The 17,542-nt window shown below is 57.1% G+C and overlaps 6 protein-coding genes across 6 annotated transcripts; 3 read left to right on the forward strand and 3 right to left on the reverse strand.

Annotated features, from left to right (window-relative positions):
- Positions 1-1,237: 1,237 nt before the first annotated feature.
- On the forward strand, positions 1,238-4,050 carry TRAVEDRAFT_172358 (amino acid transporter; the record flags this gene model as incomplete). The annotated part of the gene is made up of 19 exons (XM_008043964.1): positions 1,238-1,442; positions 1,497-1,551; positions 1,607-1,880; positions 1,940-1,953; positions 2,008-2,069; positions 2,125-2,186; positions 2,240-2,288; positions 2,343-2,434; positions 2,491-2,657; positions 2,719-2,832; positions 2,886-2,894; positions 3,031-3,074; positions 3,126-3,235; positions 3,286-3,384; positions 3,442-3,493; positions 3,552-3,596; positions 3,651-3,717; positions 3,803-3,938; positions 4,005-4,050. 19 exons carry the CDS (start codon positions 1,238-1,240, stop codon positions 4,026-4,028), a joined length of 1,680 nt encoding a protein of 559 aa, XP_008042155.1. The 3' UTR covers positions 4,029-4,050.
- Positions 4,051-4,734: 684 nt separating this feature from the next.
- On the forward strand, positions 4,735-7,469 carry TRAVEDRAFT_73869 (amino acid transporter; the record flags this gene model as incomplete). The annotated part of the gene is made up of 18 exons (XM_008043965.1): positions 4,735-4,969; positions 5,026-5,080; positions 5,135-5,408; positions 5,461-5,474; positions 5,526-5,587; positions 5,638-5,699; positions 5,756-5,804; positions 5,857-5,948; positions 6,005-6,171; positions 6,227-6,340; positions 6,392-6,444; positions 6,502-6,611; positions 6,668-6,766; positions 6,821-6,872; positions 6,928-6,972; positions 7,026-7,092; positions 7,152-7,287; positions 7,352-7,469. The coding sequence occupies 18 exons, from the start codon at positions 4,735-4,737 to the stop codon at positions 7,373-7,375; spliced, it is 1,710 nt and encodes a 569-aa protein (XP_008042156.1). The 3' UTR covers positions 7,376-7,469.
- Positions 7,470-7,777: 308 nt separating this feature from the next.
- On the forward strand, positions 7,778-9,685 carry TRAVEDRAFT_153021 (uncharacterized protein). The gene is made up of 2 exons (XM_008043966.1): positions 7,778-9,496; positions 9,556-9,685. The coding sequence occupies exons 1-2, from the start codon at positions 7,864-7,866 to the stop codon at positions 9,582-9,584; spliced, it is 1,662 nt and encodes a 553-aa protein (XP_008042157.1). The 5' UTR covers positions 7,778-7,863; the 3' UTR covers positions 9,585-9,685.
- Positions 9,686-9,824: 139 nt separating this feature from the next.
- On the reverse strand, positions 9,825-11,507 carry TRAVEDRAFT_30791 (WD40 repeat-like protein). Its single transcript, XM_008043586.1, has 8 exons — positions 11,432-11,507; positions 11,278-11,378; positions 10,974-11,104; positions 10,825-10,907; positions 10,508-10,762; positions 10,290-10,446; positions 9,994-10,231; positions 9,825-9,940 (listed from the first exon to the last, which is right to left on the reverse strand). Exons 1-8 carry the CDS (start codon positions 11,436-11,438, stop codon positions 9,914-9,916), a joined length of 999 nt encoding a protein of 332 aa, XP_008041777.1. The 5' UTR covers positions 11,439-11,507; the 3' UTR covers positions 9,825-9,913.
- A 491-nt stretch (positions 11,508-11,998) lies between these two features.
- Positions 11,999-12,679, reverse strand: TRAVEDRAFT_22637 (uncharacterized protein; the record flags this gene model as incomplete). The annotated part of the gene is made up of 1 exon (XM_008043512.1): positions 11,999-12,679. One exon carries the CDS (start codon positions 12,677-12,679, stop codon positions 11,999-12,001), a length of 681 nt encoding a protein of 226 aa, XP_008041703.1.
- A 2,025-nt stretch (positions 12,680-14,704) lies between these two features.
- Positions 14,705-16,864, reverse strand: TRAVEDRAFT_50871 (uncharacterized protein; the record flags this gene model as incomplete). The annotated part of the gene is made up of 14 exons (XM_008043732.1): positions 14,705-14,752; positions 14,815-14,938; positions 15,002-15,047; positions 15,107-15,125; positions 15,185-15,253; positions 15,312-15,700; positions 15,755-15,820; positions 15,872-15,889; positions 15,947-16,121; positions 16,185-16,237; positions 16,301-16,363; positions 16,413-16,473; positions 16,531-16,619; positions 16,672-16,864. 14 exons carry the CDS (start codon positions 16,862-16,864, stop codon positions 14,705-14,707), a joined length of 1,413 nt encoding a protein of 470 aa, XP_008041923.1.
- Positions 16,865-17,542: the final 678 nt, after the last annotated feature.

The raw sequence follows: 17,542 nt of genomic DNA on the forward strand, positions 1-17,542 counted from the left end.
ATCTTCCTCGCAATCGTACAGGGTGGCCCGGCTTTGATCCAATCTCTATACTATCCTCGGATCATCTATGTGCGACCACGGCCCTAGCGGCGACCAAGCTTGTATGTAACGCAACACAAATTCACAGATGGTACCCACGCGAGATTGACGACGCGCCTCAAGCTGCGATTAATCGAGCTCTGCACCCGACAGCGATTTGTGGCGTAGCAGATGGCGCGTCCAGGCTCTATTCTCTCGATCATACACAAACAACTGACCGCAAGAAAACCTATGTAGCGCAGGGTTTTTGGGCATCCCACGTCTCTCCTGCAGGTTCTCATAGCTTTTCAGAAGGGCGTACGAATAAGCGTGGCATCGGGCGAACCCGTTGGAGTTCTAGTATCAGCTGTAACACCCTCATCTAATTACCATGGCTCGTTCGAGCTCATTCGTCGCACATGCATAACTGCATGCGCATTGCGAGTCTTCGAGCCCGGTCTTCGCTGCCACTTATCGCAAATTTTGCTGTTTTCGGCGGGCTTATCTGCTCACGACTCTAGTCGGTCGGTCCAATCCCCTACTGAAGACTGTTGACGCGACGTCGTCGAATATCTTATATATATCAACACTTCAACGCACTTGCAGAGCTCTCCCGCCTCATCGAAGTGAATCATCGTGAATGAGTGGGCGGAAGATGCCGGAGGCCTAGAAGAAGCGATCAAAGGCGATCAATGGACGTGATCGAAGAAAGCAATCTGCCTCCGGGTGAGATCTCGACATCTGCACCGATGCATTTCAGCCACCACCACCCCGAACGACGCATCCAGCTGCCTCCACCTATATATACCCGTATGGCGTGCTCAGTGCTCCCCACTCTCGCGACATCCTCACCCAGCAAATCGCATCGCGCCTTTGAGCCCGCAAACGCACAACTATGCGCTCACGCGACACCCGTGGACTGCGGCGGCGCCGTCCTCGACAGCTCGGTCGCCGTTCCTGGCCTCCATTCGCGCGGGTGGACGGGATTGATGATATACCCAACGCTTTTGATAGGCGCAGAATGCACGCAATGATTCTAGTCGATTGCGAAAGGCCCGGGACGCGCCCCGCATGCTCCCAGTCAGGGTAACGTCAGTGCTGCTTCTTAAGTAGCGGCCTATCGCTCCATGTTATCGCCCTGCCGGTTACATATATCCCCGCTTCCTCCGCCGGAGCTTGTACCGCTGCTGCTAGCTGCTGCTGCCTGTTCGCTGCCGCCATGTCCTCGCTGCTGCAGTACTTGCCTTCCCAGTGGAGAGCCCGCCGGCGCGGCGGCTCTGAGGCCTCGGATGTGGTCCCGGTGGACGCCCCGCTGGACACCAAAAGGTCCAAGGAAGATAGCGATGCGGAGTCGCTCGCGTCCAGGGAGATTACGACTGCTGTAGACCCGTCGCTCAACCCTGGCGAGCTGACATTTGAGGAGGGTGCGTAGACTTCTCGCACTCACCGCCTGCCAAATACTGATAGACATGCTGTAGATTCCGCGGGTGGCATGGGGCGCCATCTTGGTGTGTTCAGTTGTACGCTGCTCATGTGAGTACCCACCCTGCGTCCAATCTCCCCCATTTACGAACCCGCAATCTCCCAGCGTCGGCCGTATCATCGGTACCGGCATCTTCTCGACGCCCTCCTCCATCCTCGGCTCGGTCGGATCGGTGGGCGCTTCGCTCATGCTCTGGGTCCTCGGCTTCGTGCTCTCGTTCTGCGGGCTCTTCATCTGGCTCGAGTTCGGTACCATGTTCCCGCGTTCTGGCGGCGAGAAGGTGTACCTGGAGGCGGTCTATAAGAAGCCGAAACACTTGGCGACTATCATCTTCGCGGTCAACGCGATCGTGCTCGGGTTCACCGCGTCGGGCTGCATAGTGCGTATCGTGCGAGTCTTGCGGGTGGTACCTTTTCTGACGTTGATGCTGCACAATAGGTGTTCGCCCAAAAGTGTGTCCTTGTTTGAGTTGTTGATATGTGGTCGATTCTGACGTAACCGCGAAGTATCCTCATCGTCGCAGGCCATAGCGCGGACCGCTGGGTCACCCGCGGCATTGCACTGGGCGGTGCGCGATATTCTTGCCCTGCCATACGGCACTGGAGTGCTGACTGTTCTTCCAGTCATTGGCTTCGTGACGCTCCTGCATGGTCTGACGCCGCGCCTCGGAGTGTGGGTCATGAACGTGAGCGTGTCATCGCACGCACAAGAGCATCTACTTATGGGTTTTGTATGCAGGGCCTGAGCATGTTCAAGATCATCATCCTCCTCTTCGTCGTGATCACCGGTACGTCTATTCCCCTCCCCAGCGGAGAATAGAGGTGCTAACGCGTTGGCTTAGGATGGGTCGTACTCTCCGGGAAGACACACATCGAAGACCCGCACGCGAACTTCCGCGACGCGTTCGCCGGGAGCTCGCACAGCAGCAACGACGTCCGTTGCTGTTCTCTCTTCTCTCTCGTCGCCTCTCGCTGATCTGCGCTACACAGTACGCGACCGCGACGTTCAAAGTGCTGAACGCGTACGCGGGGTGGTCAAACGTTAACTACGTGCTCAACAACGTCAAGAACCCCGTGCGCACGCTCAAGATCGCGGGCCCGCTCGGGCTCAGCATCTGCGCGGTGCTCTACCTGCTCGCCAACATCTCCTACTTCGCGTGCGTCTCGTATTTTTGCTTTTGGAGAAGGGAGGAGGCTGACTGGGCTATGGGGCGACAGGGCGGCGACGAAGGACCAGATCCTGCACAGCGGGACGACGGTCGCAAGTCTGTTCTTCAAGAACGTGTTTGGTGTGCAGGCGCAGAAGGCGCTGACTGTGTTCGTTGCGTTGAGGTGAGACCTTGGCAGCTCTGCGACTTTTTTTCCAGAGGCTGACTGCTGCACAGTGCTCTAGGGTGAGTTTCAGGCTACAAAAGGGTGGCTCAAACTCATCAACGGTCTTTCGTGAACTCGTCTCTGTCTCTATACAGGGTAAGCATGATGGCATACGTTAGCCGTTTCAAGATTGAGCTGACATGTCGCCTTTGCGCAGAACGTTATCACCATCACATTTGCTGCAGCACGCATCAACCAAGGTGCGCTTACTCTGTCAAGCCTTGCACACCCAGTGCTTACGCCCCTCTCAGAGCTCGCCAAGGAGGGCATCCCTCTGCCATTCGGGAACCGGTTCTGGGCGTCCAACTGGCCCACGGGCAAGTCGCCGCTCCCGGGCCTGATCATCCACTTGATACCCTCGGTACGTCCACACGCGCAACGTGCGGGTGCGCGCTGCTCACGCGCCTGCAGATCATCGTCATCATCGGGCCGCCGCCGTCGGTCGCATACCCCTTCATCCTGGATGTCGAGGGATACCCTGGCCAAATTATTAACTTGTTCATCGTGCTCGTGAGTTCCGCGTTCTCGAGAGCACACTCGCAGGCGATGACGGCTTTGCGTTACCAGGGATTGTTTTGGCTCAGATACACCAAGCCCAACGCGCCGCGGCCATTCAAAGGTACGCTCAACCTGGCCTTTCCGTGCAGCCCGGGGTATGCTGAACCTCGACATCGCAGTATGGTGGCCCCTCGCGGTATTTTTCCTCGCAGCAGCCGTATTCCGTACGTCCCCCTCCCATCAACTGTCTCACACTCGCTGATGCGCGCCATCCCCAGTGCTCGTCGCGCCTTTCCTGCACCCCGCGAACGGCAAGGGCGACACCCCGCCGTTGCCGTACTACCTGTACGTTTCCCTTCCTCCCCTCCCTGCGCCACCATCGCGCGCTGCCGCTGACGTGCTTGTTCGTGCGTGTTCCTTGCGCTGGCAGGTACTGTCTCGTGGGTATCGCGGTCATGGCGGTGGGCGTGCTGTACTGGGCCGCGTGGCGGATCGTGCCGCGCTGGTTTGGCGTCGAGTACGTGCCGCGCAAGGAGGTGCTCGCGGATGGGACGGTCGTCACCTTGGTACGTTCCTACTGTCTGGGCCGGGGAGCGGGTCTTGATGGATGCTGATATATTTGCGATGTGCAGTTCTCGCGGCAAAAGATCGAGTGAGGCGCAGGGGGGTCTGTGCTCGAGCAAGGGTGGGAAGGGGGTTTGGTGACGATCTTCATGATGTTGTATTACGGTATTTATGACAGTGTTGTAATGGAAGCTTGACGATTGGATTCGCAGTGTTCACAGTCGCCGCCGCGAGTCCGCAGGACTCCCTACCACCATGAAATCCCGGATCCGAAGACATCGACCCCTCGAGCAGACCATAAGCGCAGTACATGAGAAGCCGGAACCAGCAGATGACGCGATTCGCTTGGAGGCGGTCTACACAGCTCTCGAGGCACGACCGCATGGACAATTCTTGCTGAACCTCCCCAAGCCTCGACTCGGCACTCTCCAGCTCCGCCCAGCCCGCGCTCAGCCAATTGCGCCACGAAGCCTCCCGGGGGGACCAATTTTTTAAGTGATTGCGTTGCCGGCTGAGCGCATTTTCCGCCGCGCCCGAGCGTTCCGCCCGCAGGCGCGCGCTGGGGGTGCGCCATAAGAGGGAATAGGCGCGCGCGGGAGGCATCTTTCGGTGCGCGACGCGATGTTGCGCTTCGATGGCGCAAGTCTCCAGATCTGCTGGGGAGTGCATATGTATACTGCGCCCGCGAGCCTCCAGGCGGAGGACGCCTGCCTGTTCTGTCCGCTCCTGACTGCCGCCACGGTGCTGTAGGTCCACCCGACGCTCGCGATCATCTTCGGTAGGTTCAGAAGGACGAAGATGCCTGCACGCCTCAGCCTTGCGCCCTTGAAGGCGCTCTTCCCACGCTCTGGGTCGAGAGCGGGACCGGCGCGCACCGCGGAGGCCACCGAGCACGCTGTGGACGAGAGGTCGCTGGAGGGCAAGTCGAAGAACCCGCACCTCGACACCGACGACGAGGCGTCTCTGCAAAATGTCGCAGAAGCGGCCGAGCATGACCCCGACCTCAATCCCGGAGGCCTTTCGTTCGAGGAAGGTAAGTCTCGGTTTCTTGCGCATTCTCAAGATCGAGTGCTTACTGAGTCGCTGCAGACACTGCAGGAGGAGCGGGCCGTCATCTCGGGGTGTTCAGTTGCACGATGCTCATGTATGTTCAGTGAGAGACGCATATACGCAGTAGAAAACTGACATTTGTATCAAGCGTCGGTCGTATCATCGGCACCGGCATCTTCTCGACACCATCATCCATCCTGGGCTCCGTAGGATCGGTCGGCGCGTCTCTGATGCTCTGGGTTCTCGGCTTCATTCTCTCCGCCTGCGGTCTCTTCATCTGGCTCGAGTTCGGAACGATGTTCCCTCGGTCTGGAGGAGAGAAGGTGTATCTCGAGGCTGTGTACAAGCGTCCGCGCTTCCTGGCAACATACGTCTTCGCCGCGAACTCTATCCTCGTTGGCCTAACCGCCTCGGGGTGTATCGTAAGTCCGCAAAACTATCTTTTGAATATCACAGGGTTCACGAGGAGCACAGGTCTTTGCCAGCAAGTACGTGCAGCGCGAGGGTGTCTGGAAAGTACCCTACTAATATTTCGGCAGCATCCTGGAAGCTGCGGGTCACGAAGCGACCCGATGGACTACGCGCGGAATCGCAGTCGGCAGTGAGTATGTCGGTTTCTTTCTCAATCCCTCTACTTACGCCATATCTTAGCCATCTGCTTCGCCGTACTTCTGCATGGACTGACACCACGGATCGGAGTCTTCGTGATGAACGTACGTTGACTATATGCGTTGCGATTCATTACGTGTCATACTGATTTTGAGCGCAGGGCCTCAGCGTATTCAAGGTCGTCATCCTGCTCTTCGTCGTCGTCACCGGTAAGACTCGCCTTCCCAGCAATCTCGAAATCGCTGACCGGTCGCATTCTAGGATGGGTCGTGCTCTCCGGGAGGACATCTATCGAAGACCCGCACGTCAACTTCCGCAACGCGTTTGCCGGGAGCTCAAACAGCAGTAATGATGTCAGTTACACATGGAATCAACATACGAGCCGTGTAATTGACGAGCCGATTCGCAGTACGCCACCGCTATGTTCAAGGTCCTCTACTCGTACATCGGGTGGTCGAACGTCAACTACGTCTTGAATAACGTCAAGGACCCCGTGCGGACGCTCAAGATCGCCGGCCCGCTCGGCCTCTGCATCTGCGCCGCCCTCTATCTCCTCGCCAACGTCGCGTACTTTGCGTGAGTGGTGCTGCTGCGGGTGCAACGTTATACTGCAGCTGATCAGATGTTCTAGGGTCGCGACGAAGGAAGAGATCATCAACTCCGGCGTGACGGTGGCCTCCTTGTTCTTCGGCAAGGTCTTCGGGCCCCAAGCGCAGAAGGCACTCACCGTGTTCGTCGCGCTGAGGTACGTACCCGCCGATGCCTGGCGCGAGCATTCTATTAACGGTCCGTACAGTGCACTGGGGAACGTCGTAACCGTTACCTTTGCCCTCTCCCGCATAAACCAAGGTGAGCCTCAAAAAATTTCGTGTGTGTTTGGGCAACGTGTTTATATTCCCAACGCAGAGCTCGCCAAGGAAGGTTTATCACTTCCCTTCGGCAACAAGTTCTGGGCGTCGAACTGGCCGACAGGAAAGTCGCCCTTCCCCGGTCTTGTCCTGCACATGATCCCCTCCGTAAGTCTGCGTGTTCGTTATGCTTCGGAGTGCTTGGGCTGAAAGCATTGTGGTAGATCATCATCATGATCGCGCCGCCTCCAAACGTCGCGTATCCCTTCATCCTGAACGTGCAGGGGTACCCCATTCAGGCGATCAACTTGTTCGTCGTTATCGTACGTCTAACTTCATTGAACTCGACTGTCAGACGATGCTAACAAGCAATATAGGGCCTCTTCTGGCTGAGGTACCACAAACCAGACGTGCCACGACCGTTCAAGGGTATGTTACTGTCCCATGCACAAATTGGAAGCTGGTTTTTGACGTCGTGTCATAGTCTGGCTTCCCGTTGCGTTCTTCTTCCTCGCGTCGATCGTGTTCCGTAAGTCTCGTGCTGTAGCACAACCCGTATCTAAAGCTCACCTCCTCATGCAGTACTCGTCGCCCCCTTCATCCGGCCCTCGAATGGCGTAGGCGACACGCCCCCATTACCCTACTACCTGTATGTCACAAACTCGCCCTAGCATCTTACGAATCGGCACTCACCATCTGTGTCTCCAGGTACTGTCTTGTCGGCATCGGTGTCCTTCTCTTCGGCGCCCTGTACTGGTTCGTGTTGAGGCGGGTGCCGCGCTACCTCGGCTACACCGTCGTCCAGCGAAAAGAGGCGCTTTCCGACGGCACTTTCGTTACTGTGGTATGTCCCATTGTCTTACCCGAGGCTGCGAGAAGCGGACGTTGACTAACCGTCCTGTGCACAGAACGACTACAAAAAGTTGGAGTAGGCTTGCGCATGCGCGCGTCAACCTACGTGACTAATGAGGGACTATAACGCCGCTTTACGCATTCGATATCTCGAAGTAATCAATATCAGAACCTGTATCACCACAAAACCACTATGCTGCACAGGGATACCCAAATCGTGGTATATCGCCATGTATGCATGCTAACAAGGCAGCAGGTTAAACTGAGCACCGCCTAAAGCTAGACCACTCTTCAGTGACCACATCCCGCCGATCCAGTGGCTTGCGCAGTTGATGATCACCATTGATACTCCCGATGCGGGGTCGATCTACACAGGCAAACCGCAAGCTGTGCGCGTCCTATTTCCAACGAGACCCACGCTCATTTGCTGCGACGCATATGTAGCGCAGGATCACCATCTACGTCAGTCACCGCCCACCTGTGCTGCCCCTCGTCCCTCAGGTCGGTCAGTGGATTCGCCGACCACACAGCAGCTATTCACCGTGGCACGACATCAGACGCACCCAACATGGCTCCGAAATTCAAGTTGACGGCGATCTACGAGAAGTCCCTGACTGCGCTGAACGGCGCGACCGTGGACCTCTCCCGATGCGCGACGGCGGGGGAGATCCGCCTCATCGACTGCACCGCCGCGGGCGAAGGCGTCCTCCGCATCTACGAAACGAACCTCAACTTCCCGCCCAAGGACGTCGCATACGCGACCGCCTCCTACGTCTGGCGCGGCTACCCCCCGAAGAAGCCGCGGACCACGCCCCGCCCGACGTTCACCGTGAAGGGCGCGGAGAGCGGCGAGCCGATCAACATCCGCCTCCTCACGCACCTCTGCGCCGCCGCCGTGCAGGAGGGCGTCGAGCTGCTCTGGCTCGACCGTCTCTGCATCATGCAGACGAGCAAGGAGGACAAGGCGTGGCAGATCCAGCAGATGCACGCCGTCTACGCGCGCTGCGCCGTCTGCCTCATCCTCCCGGGCGGAATCAATCGCCTCGCGAGCCTCGGGGAAGACACTGCGTGGATCCACCGCGCATGGACGCTCCAGGAGCTGCTTGCCCCACCCCGCTCCCTCGTCCTCTTTGAGTGGACGTACGGCCCGGGATCGTACAGCGGCGCGACCGTGGGCCGCATCACGGAGGTCGTCGCGCGCAAGTGCGCGCTCGCGGACGCGACGGACGTCCTCCAGCTCTCGATCGCAGGCACGATGTCGTTCAAACGCGACAAGGGCAAGGACGCGACCCACCGCTTCTCGGTGCCCGTGCACATCTTCGGGACGCCCGCGGCGCCGCAGGCGTGGGCGACGATGGGGGCCTTGCGCCTGCGCGGGAGCGAGGCGGGCGAGAGCGCGGTGTGGCGGAGCGCGCTCATGCGCACGTCGTCGCGCCCGGTAGACATGATCTTCAGCATCATGGGTCTCTTCGACGTCGCCCTGAACCCCGCGTACTTCGACAAGAACGACCGCGTGGGTGCGACGGTCGCGCTGGCGAAGAGGATCCTGGAGAAGGGCCATAGCGCGACCTGGATCGGGGCGTCGTTCCATCTCCCGACGTCCTCGCAGCTCTCGAGCTTCCCCGACTTCCCGGAGTCGTCCGTCTCCGGGCAGGCGATGGTCAGCGTTGGCGGGAGGATGAAGGAGGTCTCGACGGTGGTCGACGGAGACTACATGTCACAGTGGTGGCTGCGCCATGCCCCCAAAGGGCACATCGACGACAACGGGTACCTCGTCATACGGGTGCAAGCGGTGGCAGCGAGTCTGACAGACCGACGAGGCGACGCAACGCCCGGCGTCGCGAACATGTCCATACGTTCGGATACTGGCACCTACCGCATTACCGACCTGCGGGGTAGGAAATGGAGCGTTGACAAACGGCAGGCTATCTCGGGGAGTACGCAGGCGATGATTCTTTTCGTAGGAACGGAGGGAAGGCTGCCCAGCTCGACGGCGTACCAATTCGGAGAGGACACACCGGTTCGGGCCATAGCCGTGGAGGCGCACGGTAGAGGGAAGTACAACAGAGTGGCGTCGTTCTTCCTCGGTAGGTGTTTTGAGCAAGAGATCAAAACATGGCGCGCCGCCGAGGTCGCCATAGGGGGGCCGAGCGCTCTGAGCGACGAGCAGCTGGCAATCATCAGGAAGAAGGAACACAAAGGTACGCACACGTCCCTCACTCGTGATACATATGTCGCTGAGTATTGCACGATGCACCAGTGCGCAGGAAACCGATTGAACATGACTAATTGTATAATGTCACTGGGAGGAATGAGAACAGCAGCTCGTTGGAGTATGTACAGTAGACGCACCAGTATATGTCGAGGAACAGTTGCCAAATAAATATTCTGCCTGCATGCAAACTGACCCATGACATGAAAGCCACTCAAGACTCAAGTCTTTTACTGACTATATGCGCAGCCCAAGGGATTCGAACATCAATGATCCCGCACCTTCGTTGTATGCGTGTGTAGTCTAGGCAATGCCTCGCTGCATGTCCAGAGGTAACTGGTAACGTGTCGCCCAGTATTACACGATCACAAGACTGATGATACAGAAAGTGTGGAGTAGTCGCTCTTCATGAACTCGCAGTCCATCCCTTGGGCTGAAAGCAGCGTAAGTGAAGATGTAGCGCGTAGCTGAATACAAGAAACTTACTTTGACTTCGTCACCGACAGTCCTGATGTACACAGCAGGACGCTCCGCTGTCTTCGCGCCCTCCTCGCCCTCCTCCCAGGTGTAGCTGACACCGACGGCGAGCTTCGTGCCGTCACAGTTGAAAGCAATAGACGGTACAGGCGCATTGTACTTTTGGTACTGCCTCAGGCGCTTCTTCGATTTGTGGTCCCAGATTGAGACCGTCCCGTCAGATCCCGCGGATGCAAAGGTGTTGTAGCTAATTATTTGATGGGTTAGCACGCTGCAACTATCTATGCTAGTGAAAATCGACTTACACAGGGTGGAATGCAAGCGCGTTGACAGGCCACACGTGGTCTACGTCGTCGATAGCTTGACGATGGCACTTGAACGCGTACTTTTTCTCCTGCGCCTGCGGACTAGGGTCGAAATACTCCACGGCGATACGACCCTCAACTGAACCCGTCGCATAGCCTACATAAAGTCAAGTTCATGTCCTGAAAACTGCTGACCGGACAGTGCAGTACGAACTTACCTTGTCCATCAGCCATACATGCGAGGGCGCGTGTCATGAACTTCAAGCTGCTCTCGCGCGTCTGGGCGGGCGAATCCATCTTGCGGATATCATAGATGTGGAAGAGTCGGCTCGCCATTGCGACGACCAAAATGTGGTTTACGAGGTCCATGTTGTAAACGCGTTCGGGGAGTTCGTGAGATGCTTGCTGAGAGTTTGCGGCTCGGGGGTCCCAGAAACGAACTGTCCTGTCCCAAGACCCAGTGATGAGCGTATCTTGGGGCGCGAGGAGCGGCGTGAGCGTATAGTCAGCGAAGATACAAGATAAAAAGGCACACTTTGTTCGCGAGCAAAGTTTATGGACGAGATTGCATCAGAATGTTGTCCGAGGTGGTTGACGCTCTCGGTTTGTAGGTCGAGCCTAGAGCACGCATCTGTTTCAGTTGATGCAACATACGCGAATACGCGAATACGCAAGCACGCGTACTCTCTGACAGAGGTATCCAGGCCACCGCTGTATGCGTGATTTCCGTCGGAGAAGCAGCATGCGAGTACGGCCGCTCGGTGGTCGTATTTGGATTTCTGCTTGTTCGTCGCGACATCGTAAAACCTGACAGTCTGCACATATGACAACAATTAGCAAGAGTCAGCGCTGAGTAGAACACACCCTGGAGTCCGTATAACTATCCCGTACCACCCTTACTCCGGCACCGACATCAAGGGCATCTAGACCCAGCGTCACTCCTACGCGTGTCGAGATCCTGCTTTCTGACAGATAGAACGCGACTTACCGTGTCCCAGGAGGATGTAATGAGATGATCTGGGTTGCTTGGCGAGAACCGCACGGCAGACACGCTATCGAAGGGCGGAGACGCAAGTTCGATCTGGTCTGCTGCACAAACTGTGAGCCACACCGCAGCAAGAGTTAGACGTAGGGAGGCGTACCAGACATGATGGAGACACAGAATCCCAAGGCGCAGTACTCTCAGAGGATGCAAATGCGGCTGAGTGCAAAGATAAAGCAGAAGAGAGCTGAGTGTGGAAGCAGAGCGCGCGAAAGCTGGAATAGCCGAGACCGTTGAGGATGGGCGCTCAGTGCTGCGAGCGCCACTCGGCTGTTTTCTGCTATTTGTACGTGTTAGGATCAGAAGCTTTTGCCAAACAACCGCTTTCGAAGAGCGACTCGAGCATCGTCTAGCGCGACCCCGATTCTTCAGTTCCATCCGTTCAGGAAGGCCACACTATACGGATACACCCAAGTTACAAAACATCATAAGATTAACTGTCATACGTGAAGATACATCGTGATTCGACCGGTAGCCGGTGAGTATTTGTACATCCTGTTTTATCTCGTAAACACAAGACTGGTACAACATTGGCCATAAAGAAGTCCGAAGGGGCGATATTAACTAAGTAGGGTATGTATTGTATGCAATTCCGTCATAGTGGGGTCATGATAAGAACGAAGACACCGACCAGCAGTGCACTCTGTGGTTCGTGTGAAGTCATAGATCATGAAGCACGCCCAAGCTCGACGACGAAGGTTTCTTCGGGCCTGCGTCCAGAGGGCAGCTCGCGCCTAGTGGCTGGCCGAATGCCTAAGAAGCAGCGCCGTTCTCCCAGGTAGTCGATTCGCCTGATGCCGTGCTCTAAATTCTGCGTATGATGCTGGGTATCGCGCCGGAGTCGTTTGTCGAATGCCACGCGTAGTGACTCGCGCCACGCCGGGTCGAGGCGCTCGAGCTCGTTGTGCGCGATGGAAGTGCGCAACGCCCGGTAGAGGCCGTAGAGCATATCTCCCACGGCCACATATGGAAGTGGCTGACTGGACCAGAACGCCTCGGCTGACGGCGTCACCTCGATCTCGAGGGGGATGCCGGGGAAAATGAGGACCATTTTCCGCAGAGGCAGTCTGCTACTCTTCACGCTGGTCCGAGCGGCGCAGCGACCAAGGTCCGCGTGTGCGAGCCACCGGGAGGTGGGCGAGTGCGCGCTCCCGAGCTTGATGCTGTCGGGATGCACCATGACGTCCCATAGCAGGGGTGGGAGCGCTGGCGACGGAAGCACCTCCAGCAGTGGGTCTACCATTGGCTCCGCCGCAGGGGCGGAATGGAACGCCGGGTAGTTCGGCGACGAGGGAGGTGAGGCAGCGAAGGCCTGCCATGAGGGATACTCGGAGTGATGCGCTACCATGGGAGGACGGTGGATCGGGAACGGGCGGGGCGGCGTAGAGGGCCCCGGCGACGAGGCCCAAGAGTTCGACGCGTCTGAGGATGCCGGAGAGGGCGTCCGACTCCTTGGGGGGAACGAAACGAACCGCACGGATTTCCTCGGGCGGGGTTCCATTGCTGTGGCTAAGTGTGCGGGGTGCAAAAAGCTTGGATCGGTGGTGTAGACTGGTGAGGGTGTGCTGCAGGGGAGGTGGTGGTGGTTGCGGGGAGAAGGTGGTAATGGGTCGGCCACCTTCCTAACTGAGGCTTATATAGTGCTTGGGCCGGGCCACTGTACGCTTTGCTCCGGGACTGCGCAGGACAAAGCGCGTCGTGACTCCAGCACAGGGCCTATATGGCTGGCTACCTAACTGGCCAAGTGTCCGGGCGGTCTATGCGTCTTCTTTGGAATGGCGTTTCCACAAGGAAAGTAATGGATACGAGGAAGCGGGGCGCACTGCGCCATGGCGGGCTGCATATTAAACTTAGTCTGGGGCGGGCGCACCGCACCGCGTCTGATAGCGTCGTGTTCTGCTCTGGAGTCGCGGCACATAGGGGGGCCGACCGACGACTAACACGTCGGGTACACCCTCCGCAATGGGGGCGGGGCCGAACCACTGTTGGTGGAGATCGGAACACGAGGTAGGCCGACGCTTGGTGCTGAGAAAGTGCAAAGGGCGCTTGCGACATCTTGACATATGGTCCAAGCGTCGGGCGGCGCGCACCGCCTCGGCCACGTCGACCACATGCAATGACGCCTCCGGGGCAGAGAACGCTGTCTCCGCCGAGGCAGCGTCCTCCACAGGGCGCATTCGCACTGCACTTCCACAAAGAATGCAGAAAGACAGACGCACCAGGCTCGGGGCGTGACACTGGCCGTGTGGTTCAGCTGCGCACTGGCAGGGCCAGGTTGCTAGGTTCCATATCGAGGGTGCTCACTGGATGTGCTGCGAAATAAAGAAAGCTTGCTGCGTGAGTACATCAAACCACGCACAGGAACTATCATGGCTTGCAGAAGCCTTCTCCGTGGTCGGAGGGACGTGGGCGTGACAAAGGAGAGTTTAAGCTGTCGCGTGGCTAAGCGGCCCTCCCGCGGCGCTTGAGCGGCGCCTCGTGCCACCTAGCTCGTGCTGCGCTCATCCATGTGAGAGACGACCAGAACAGTGAGCACTGAGACAAACGACTCTCACTCGAGACAATGCCTCCGGCAAATCCCGAGTGTACCACTCAGGTCAGCCACATATTGAATCGGACAAACTCGTGTGGCTCACCTTCTGGTGCGTGCCATCATGCAGTCGGACTCGACGTACGGGCTGAGCCAACGAAGACAATGTCCATCTGGATGGGGTTAAATGTGCCAACGAGCATGTCTGGCAAATGTCTGGTCGGCCTTGATCGACTCTTCGTGGCGGGGAAGACTCGGCGACGTTGTGGTCAACGCACGCAGCGCGGCGCGCCACATGCCATGCTGGATACTGCGCGCGACGAGCGCGCAGCGAGGTACGTCTGCAGGCATGCGTGGGGCTAAGTACTGTTCTTTGAGCCTAAGGCCGCAGAGCACCCCGTATTCTCCAGAGCTTCGTACACAACGGCGAGCGCAACGCAACGTGAAGGGTGAAAAGTATGGACGTCTAGATCCTAAATTGGGTATGTCGATATTCCGCAAACATAGACGAGTATAGTCGTGCATCGCTCTCATTCATAAATTCAATGTACAATCTGTGGTAGGTGCCGCTGATTTATGTTTCACAAGACTATAGCTGATGAAGATACATTTCCGGATGCCGGTACCACTAACAAAACATGGGTTAACGGATAGTAACAAGACAACACGAACGCATGTGGGGGTATATACAAGTAAAAGCTTCAATGACATTGAGATACGCATAGCATGGATGATGAGGTGACAAACTACGATAACATTGTGATGGTACTCTCCACTGCCAGTCACATTCTGAGGCAATAATCCTCAGTCTAATCATGCAAGCGATCTAAGCAACATGAGCTTTTAGGCTGGAACAAGTTTGACACTCACGAGGGTGTGCTGGCTCCCAATCTGAAGTGCAGATACAAAGCACAGTCAGCGCGGAGACTAGGAGGCCAACTACGGTCTCGTACCTGGGGCTCCGAGAAGTTGTCGCCGTCAAGTAATCTTTTAACATTGGTTTTCTTCTTCTTCGCCTTGTCATGCTGTTCTTTGCTGGCTTGGTGTACCAGCAAAATAGTTCCGTGCAGCTTGTGTCTGCGATGGAATGTAGTAAGACAATGACTAGAACGGAATGTCGATACACGAACTCAAACGTACCCTAGTTGCTGGACAAGCTCGCGGCAACGAGGGTACGGGTCGCTCCCTGTGACGTATAAAAATTCAACGAAATAAATAGGGGTGCCAACAACGATAAGTACTGACTGAGCAATTCTACCAGATCCTGCGATGGTAGCGCACAATGAGTGAGAGCGCGGAGCACGATGTTTCCTGTTGACTTACCGTGGTCATGGATTTCCCGTCACGGGTCTCGTACGTCACTTGCAGATCCTGACAAGCAGAGATGCTGACCTATGGTGCTTCCGTCATGGACCGAGACCACCACTGGCAGGCGACTCAGCGCACTCACCACATGCACCTCCGGCTCAGACTCAACTTGGCACCATCCGTCACACCTCCTCCCAATGGGTTCCGGCGAAGAGCACCGCTCCTTGTCGCTCCAGAAGTGTGCTGGAGAATCTTTCCGGGCCTTGGTGAACCAGGAGCCATCTCTCTTGAGCGTGCGGTACTTGTAGTCGAAGGAATAGCAGCGCTGGATCGTAGCCTTGATTCCGGGGAACGGCTTGTCGCGCTTGACTTGCATCGAGGACGACCGAGTAAGGACGAAACGTTTCTCTCCCTTCTCGTTGGACTCGACTTTGTCAATGGCAGTGTCGAACTTGAGCACCTTGCCCTTCGGCGTGCGCTCGCGCCCGTACACGCGAAGGTCTGCTCGGCCCCGGGTTTCTCCCGGCACAGCTTCAGCTGAGGTCAGTCCGTCTATTTACAGAGAGAGGTTCATGTAAGACAAACCGATGTCGATCTTGGCAGCGTCTTCGGGGGTGAGGCTTGTCATCTTGACGTTGGGCTTGGTCACGACTATACCTGTGTTAATGCCCATATAATTGCGTGCGAAAGGTCTGAACGGACCTCGAGCGTTCCTTCGTACTGTCGGTTGTACGGCGTGAGCTACGGGAACAACTGTACTAGTGAATAGACCCTTACCGACGCCCTGCAACTTGGGCTTGGACTTGCGCTTGCCTCTACTCAGCCAGGGAAAGTAGATCCCATTACATAGATAGTGATCCATGTCTAATAGCGTCCCCGAGTGGCAGGAGTCGAAGATCGCCGTCAGCGACACTCCTGCAGAGAGAGGGTCGACGAGCTTCCGACGAAGGACCTATGACCCAGTCGACGGTTGGAGGTCAATGTACCACCCTGGTTCAATATTGAGCGCACTCACGTTATCGATGATGAGACAGTCGTTCTCGCTGCTGTGATCCACAGGTACGAGAGCTGTTGGAGAAGGTTTAATCCACCGTGTATACAGACATTGAAGGAGCGACCTCGTGGGCTAACCTTCATCGAAGCCGTCTTCCTCATTGACACTCTTGCTTTCGAGCTGACGTGAATGACCGGCATCTACCCTGCTAGTCAGCGCCCCGCCGATCCGGCGAGCAGGGGTACGCACAGAAAAATACTATTCTGTCCCCAGACTCCAAGCCTTGAACGAGTCGAGATATCTGACGCAGCTGCACATGCATACGTGAGTACGCCTCGGAGAACCAAGTCAAAGAGGGAAGGCGCACGATGTTCATCTTCGTGGGCCGTAGATCAACCGGCATGTCCGGCGCGTCGAGCATGAGGGTGATGTCTTCGTTCCGGTAATCATACGTGTCTACAGCAGGGTATCAGGAGGGATCGATACATCCCAAAGACACGAGACTCACCGAGGAGCAGGTCGCGCCAGATGCGCGCATCTCTGTGTGCGCACTGTAGCTCACCTGCCTTGGGTTTGGCCTTGTCAGCTCTGGTGGCAGAGGCGTAGTTTATTCCTATAATCAAAGCCCTCTTGACGGGGGTCCTCGTGGCAGGCCGCGCGAGCCCCGGCGGGAGATTGAGAAGCTTCGACATCGCCGCCATCGTGCAGATCGATCAGCGGCACGTTCAAAGAAAGCCTGAGGTCGTGCAAGGATTCGGAGAGCCGATGTTTAGCTATCAGTCTCGTCGGACTGGCACTGACAGTGGTACTGGGGTGGGGGTCGTCGAATTCACGTACCCGAATATCATTGAACTATAAGTATAGCAGAACGTCAGGGGCAGTGACCAGCAATAGCGCACGCATCGCGCGCCAGTGTTCTAACGGAGATTCTCAGCGGCGAAGCGGTGCGCCCGGAGGGCTGCCTCAAGGCCTCGGAGGCGTCACGCCAGCTTCCCGGACCGTGAAATTAACAGAACTCAATGGCACCCAGCACAGGTGCCGCCTGCATTGCGGTAAATTACACGCGCGATGGCATGCTATGCGATGTTGGCGAGATGGAATCACATCCCCGTATCGAGTCTACGCCAGGACAGCGCCAGATCAGGCCATCATACTACCATGTAAGGCGACCGAGGCGGGCGCGTATCCTCCTTACGCTCTCACGAGAAGGCCGTATAGAAGGCGCACTGTACCGCCAGGGCGCGGTGTGACCACGGAGGCAGGACAAGCCGATGGGCACGCGGCAGCCTGGCGTGAGGCAGGCCAGGAAGGAGGACCGGTGCACGAGACTTCGGCAGATGCCCGATAGCGACATCTTCGACAGAACCAAAGGCGGAGCA

This window comes from Trametes versicolor (assembly GCF_000271585.1).
Source record: "Trametes versicolor FP-101664 SS1 unplaced genomic scaffold TRAVEscaffold_10, whole genome shotgun sequence".
Classification (NCBI taxonomy): domain Eukaryota; kingdom Fungi; phylum Basidiomycota; class Agaricomycetes; order Polyporales; family Polyporaceae; genus Trametes; species Trametes versicolor.